This window comes from Merops nubicus, unplaced genomic scaffold, assembly GCF_000691845.1.
Source record: "Merops nubicus isolate BGI_N331 unplaced genomic scaffold, ASM69184v1 scaffold8655, whole genome shotgun sequence".
NCBI lineage: Eukaryota > Metazoa > Chordata > Aves > Coraciiformes > Meropidae > Merops > Merops nubicus.
The window spans coordinates 83,763-89,762 of NW_008610285.1; the positions used below are offsets into that span (position 1 = coordinate 83,763).

At 35.1% G+C, this 6,000-nt stretch overlaps 1 protein-coding gene across 1 annotated transcript in view; it reads left to right on the forward strand.

Moving 5' to 3' along the window:
- Nucleotides 1-6,000, forward strand: part of LOC103773495 (serine/threonine-protein kinase D1-like) — a 63,335-nt gene that overhangs the window by 51,267 nt on the left and 6,068 nt on the right. The window contains 2 exon segments of the mRNA XM_008940865.1: nucleotides 756-854; nucleotides 1,747-2,014. Coding sequence (XP_008939113.1) covers nucleotides 756-854; nucleotides 1,747-2,014 — 367 coding nt within the window.

Below are 6,000 nucleotides of genomic sequence, written 5' to 3' on the forward strand. Positions count from 1 at the left end.
GTAGCCAGCAGTGTTTCAGCAGTCAGGAAAAAGAAAGGAGCAGGAAAAACATTGTTATGGTGGAAGTTTACCATTTTGGAGTACAGTCTAGCAGGTTCCCTAGTTTTCGGGCTTTCATGGGCAAAATTGCCACCAGCTTCAGAACTTTGTTTCTTACCTTCCCAGGTTCATTCAACCTCCTCACCATCCCTTCTCTAATATAGTGGGAAAATTTGCCAACTCTGCACCAGACAGAAGGAACAGAGTTAAAGTTATGGGAATAGGATGGTTATCTCTTACACTCTGTTGCCATGTTCCTGTGTAAGAGTATAAAAATACATGCAGTGCTCCTTATGGTTTCTTTCCTCAAAGAAAATGCTTAAATTGGATGACATGATATTTCTGTGAATTTAGATCTGGAAGGTAACTTTGAAATTTTTCTGAGTCCAAAGATTTCACTCACAAAAAAAGTAAACAAGTACTTAGAATCAGATTTTTTAAAATGTTTAGAATATAAAGTCTTTGGAGAGAGAAAAATCATATTCCATAGAGTGAGAAATGAAGGAAACTTGAGGTTAGGGAAATAATAGCTGACAGTTTTGCTTTTTCTTTTTGTCCCCATTGCAGACATTCTTGTAAAATATTTATTCATGTTTGATTATTTCTATACCAGTCCTTGCTTCTCTGATCACTGACACTGTCTGAACAATATAAAACAAACAAATAAAAATGTACAACATTTAAACCTGAATTTCTTTCGGATTGTTTCTTCACAGATCCTTGTTGCTTTAAGACATCTTCATTTCAAAAATATTGTTCATTGTGACCTCAAACCAGAAAATGTGTTATTAGCATCAGCTGATCCTTTCCCACAGGCAAGTAGAAAATGCCTTTTCTTACGATAAATTGTTCAAACAAAGACGTGTTAGCAATTATTGTTTTATGAAAAAAAAACAAAAACAACAACAAAAAAAAACAAACAAACCAAACCAAACCAAACCAAAACAAAACAAAAAAAACCCCAGACAAACAAAAATGTGATTAGTGACCTGTCGGTATCTCCTCCAGGAGCTAGTGTAACGTAACTATTTGTGCAGTTGTTTCTGATTTGCTCACCATTGCAGCACAAATGTCCAGATAAGTGACAATTTGCAACAAGTCACTGGAAAGACAGTTATTTTTTCTGAAAATTAGGGTAGAACTCATGAAGAACAAGGATTTCTTCTTTAGTTTTATGAATTTAAATGCAAGGTAGATTGCAGGATAATTTAAATATGCTTTCTGGCTTGTTGTAATTTTCATTATAAACATATTTTCATCAACTCCTGTTATCTCTGCTGTGCAAAGTTCATCTATAATGTCCTTCAACTCCCCATATTCAAAATGAGCACTATTGATAATTTGTAAATAATACCAATATCAATAATCAATAAAGGAAGGATCTATACTGAGGCTTTAAGTGAGAATTTTTAAGCAGCTAAACCTGTCTCTCTGAAGAAATCGGATGAAGAAGTTTGTAAAGAGGCAGCATGAAACTAGTTCCACAATAAAATAAAAACAGAAGTTCAAGAACTAAATTTTGCCAACTTGCTTGACTTAGGAGAAAGCCATAGGTAAACCACTTCTCTCAAAGAGGAGCTTAAAAAAAAGTATCCATGAAGGAATAGTAGAGATGCATCTTGCAACTAAACCATGATAAAAAAACTCCTCAACTATGTATTTGTTAATAAAAATGTCTCTCTTACTATAGCATTTTTATTTAAACAGGTAAAACTTTGTGATTTTGGCTTTGCCCGAATTATTGGAGAGAAATCTTTTAGACGTTCAGTTGTAGGAACACCAGCCTACCTTGCTCCAGAAGTGCTGAGAAACAAAGGCTATAATAGATCTCTGGATATGTGGTCTGTGGGGGTTATCATTTATGTAAGCCTTAGTGGTACCTTTCCATTCAATGAAGATGAAGACATACATGACCAAATCCAGAATGCTGCTTTCATGTATCCACCTAATCCATGGAAAGAAATTTCTCATGAAGGTAATATCTTTTTGTGTGTGGCCTTATATAAATGCTAAAAAAGAGTAGTTGTATTTTGCTTTTATTTTTTTTCCCCTGTACATAACAGATGGGTTAAAAAAAAAAATATATATTTGAAATGTGAAGGTACCATAATGTAATATATCTGTTTTGTGCTATGAGCTGCTTTAGACATTCCTGCCGAGCATGTATAGGCTGGATGTGGTGTAGTCCTCTAGTATGGGATCTCTCCAGGAGGTGTTGAAGTCATGTAGCCAGCTACAGATTGGGTTACTGTACAGTCTCGTGGGGAACCTCAGCTGATGGAACTGATGTTGCTAATATTTACTTCCATACCTCTTCTTTCAGCTCTAGTGCCTCTGCAGTCTTTTTCTTGTTCTGTTTGTGCCAGTAATTTAATTTTCATTCAATAGGATACTGTACCCTCGTAGTCTTTCTGTGGTGAATATAAAAAAGACTTAGTAGTTCCAAGCAGATGACACTTCAAGAGCACTGTGAGAAAATGTCATAAAATAGACTTTCTGCAGGGAGTAAGGTTTAGAAATAACCAGTGAGACTTCTGAAACTGAATGGCATCATAGACTTCTGATAGTAAAAAAAAAATGTTGAGTAATTCTCTATGAGCAACTTTAAAGAAGGTAAATTAATTGTGTTAAAGATGTCTCTAAACACAACTATGAGTAGGTCATGTGTCAAAAATATGAGTTTTAGTTTCACCAACATTTTCTGGTGCATACAAAATATATTTAGGCAGCTTGATTTTCTTTGGGATTGTTATTTTTTTAATCATTTAGTCCTTAACGTTTTGCAAAATTGTTTCAGAAATCTTAAACAAAGGAAACATAAACATCATTCTTTTATTTTTTTTTGGTCTGAATCGTGTAGTATGTACCAAATTTAACTGAAATATTAACATTTACAATTTCCTTTATTTACAGCACAGTTTTTCTGGGTTTCTGGTGACATGTTTAACTTACATGTTACGTGTATCTTAGACAAGTGTGCCTACTGCTTACTAGAATAAATATTATAGCTATGTGAGATTCTCAGCTGAAAAATGCTTTGAGAGCGTTGCTGTTGTTTTATCTCAGTGGCAGATGAAGTTTGATGAGATCTGTTGGAGGGGAAAAAAAAAGAGAGCTACAAATCTGCACAATTATACACTGAAGTCCTCCTGATCCTCCACACACTTCTGCTATGAAAACTGACAGAATCTGTTGGCAGCAATGCTTTATCTGACGCCAAAGATAAGCAAACAGCAATCAGCACAGAAGAGGCTGCAAGAAATTGTCTCCCACAAGTTTCTACTGTGGTAGACAAAAGATCAGTTTCTGAGTTGAAGATTCAGTAGAGCACCTACAGAAAACTCACCTACTGGGGTGTTATCTCTCCTATAAAATCACAATCTTCATTACTAGTTAATGGATATTAGGCTGCAAGCACACACACTTTAACAAATGACTAAGTTAAAATCTGCTTAGACGTTGTGATTCATTATGTATTTTGAATTGCTAGCTGATGAGCCACTCTGTTGTCCTAAACAAATACCTGAAAAAAGTCTGAACAGATCCATTATGTTTAACACAGGACTCTAGATCTCTGTCCAAAGATAATGATCATTTTCAGAGGTCAAAATTGAACTCAAAACTCCAGATTACCTAGGACAAATAAAGGAAGGTCTTCTCATGTCAGCTACTCTGGTCCACTCCTACACAGGTCACCAGAGGGTATGTGCATGGGCCCTGTGCACCTGCTGGCTCCATCCAGTTTTTGTTATCTCTGACCATTGGCATGGTTAAAATGCAGATCTGCACCTGGTGCCCTACATGTGTAATCTGGACTACAATTCTAAACAGTGCCATGGTAATTTATGATACAAGTGGTTAGTGCGTCTGGGAGAGGGGGGAACATGGATGATTTTGAAGATTTTTATGAAGTTGCTTACATGTGCATTTTCAAAAAGTTTTTTTTGAAATGTTGAGTATTTAAATGTAGACTATAGTAACATGAAGCTCATTTCAAGCTAAAATACACAAGGGCTCATAAATTTGTCTGCTCTCAGTACTATAAATCTACAAAATTCAGAGAGAGAATTAGTTTCAATCCCAACAGGTTACATTTGTGCACCTGAAAATCTTCCACTAGCTTGTTACAGGCTCTCCAGCTTCCCAAACACATTAAGCTAACGAACTGGCTATTTGCGTGCCGTATCTTTTCCATTATTCTTTTTGCTAAACTGCACATTACACAGCTAGATTTTGAAAGTGACACCTTTGTCCAGAGACTATATTACATGTCTCATTAATAGCAGGCATAATCTGAGAGATTCCATGAATTTAGAAGATCTAGGCTACCATCTAAGAGAATTAATTCTAATTCTGATATATGGATGGCAACAAAAATGCTCAGGTTCTCTGACTGTATAAAATGCGTTATGCGTGACTCTTCTTTCTTTACTGCTGAAAGATGTCAGTAGTAGTTGCTATGAACTTTCAGAATATGATAATACTAGAAACACTGTTGTAGAACAGTAAGTAGTAGTAGAATGAATTATGTATTAATTTGAGCTAATTAAAAAAAATGTTTATTCAAACCTCTTGCTGTCTATCTCAACAATCCTGTCTGATACACAAGGCAATTGATGGCTGATAAGATAGATATCTTAAAACAATAGAATAGGGGGTTTACTTCACAGCTGTACCATGTTAGGATCACAAACATATGCAGCTGATATACCTAAGCTATCTGCTTCTTAAGATGCAGGAACTTGTTTGCTTGAAATTCTGTGTGTACTTTTATTGGAACTGTAAATGTTTCTCAAGTTGTGGGTTATTTTACCTTGTTGTGCAATTTTCAGTTTAGATTAAGGGAAGTGATCATCAACCAAGTGTATTGCCAGTGTCTTTTTAAAAACAACTTTGCTAAAGGACATATAATTTGTTGCAGAGTGGCTGGTGAAAGCAATGTTAGGAGTTTTGGCATGCCTACTGCAAAAATCAACACTGAGTAAAGCAGAACAGAACAGTGTTCAAGCCTTTTGGTTCCTGCTTATAAATATTATTGTGGCTCAGAGAGCCAAAGTGGATGTAAAACTTCTTGCAGCTAGCTATTCAGCACTCTTTTCAGATCATTACTCACGTAAGAAGTGTAAGAATAGCTAAACTTCATTATTGCCATGTTTATTTCTATTTTTGTTGTAATCAGAGAGGAATTAAAAGCACAGATATTTTACTTTTCGGCAAAATCACATGCTTCTCTGCTTTTAATGGGTAGTGCACAAATTAGAATGAATGATGCTGTGTTTATCACCACCTTGGCTTTACTATTCAGTAGATGCTTTTTCTGATATTGCCAAGAAACAGCGTGTTAATCTGGGAGCTGTAATGCAGAGGGTATCAAAACTTTAAAAAGAAAAGAAAAAAAGGAAGTAGGATATATCCAAACAATGTGTCTGGAAAAATAACAAGTGGTAGGCTAAATATTTCTATTCTGTGTTTCTTATTCATTTATTTGTCCTAAGGTAAAATTCAATTAGCTTTTAAAATTCTTAGCTGCACGGATGTGGCAATAAATATATAAAAACACATGACCCATAACAGTTTAAATTGCATTATTAGATAAATAATACTTTTAAAATGAAGTCTATCAGGTTGAGAACAAAAAATATATGGGAAGAAATTGTATTTTGGAGGAAAAGTGTGTCATGAATCTAATAGTGAGGTTGGTGTTAGTATATTTTCTTGAGAATTATTTTTTCTGTAGCATTTTCTAGCAATTTTTAAATTAAAAATCTACAGTCATGAGCCAATAAGGAAGACACTTGGGGGTACTATTTTTGAGTGTCTAAGGTCTTTCAGTTGCTATCAATAGTTCTGTCTTTTCTGCCACTCAGGAATGCGGTCTAGTCATTGACTATGACTCTTTTCTCTTCCATAACGTGTCTGCCTGATGTCATAACGTCCATTTAAACTCATCAGCTCTTCCTG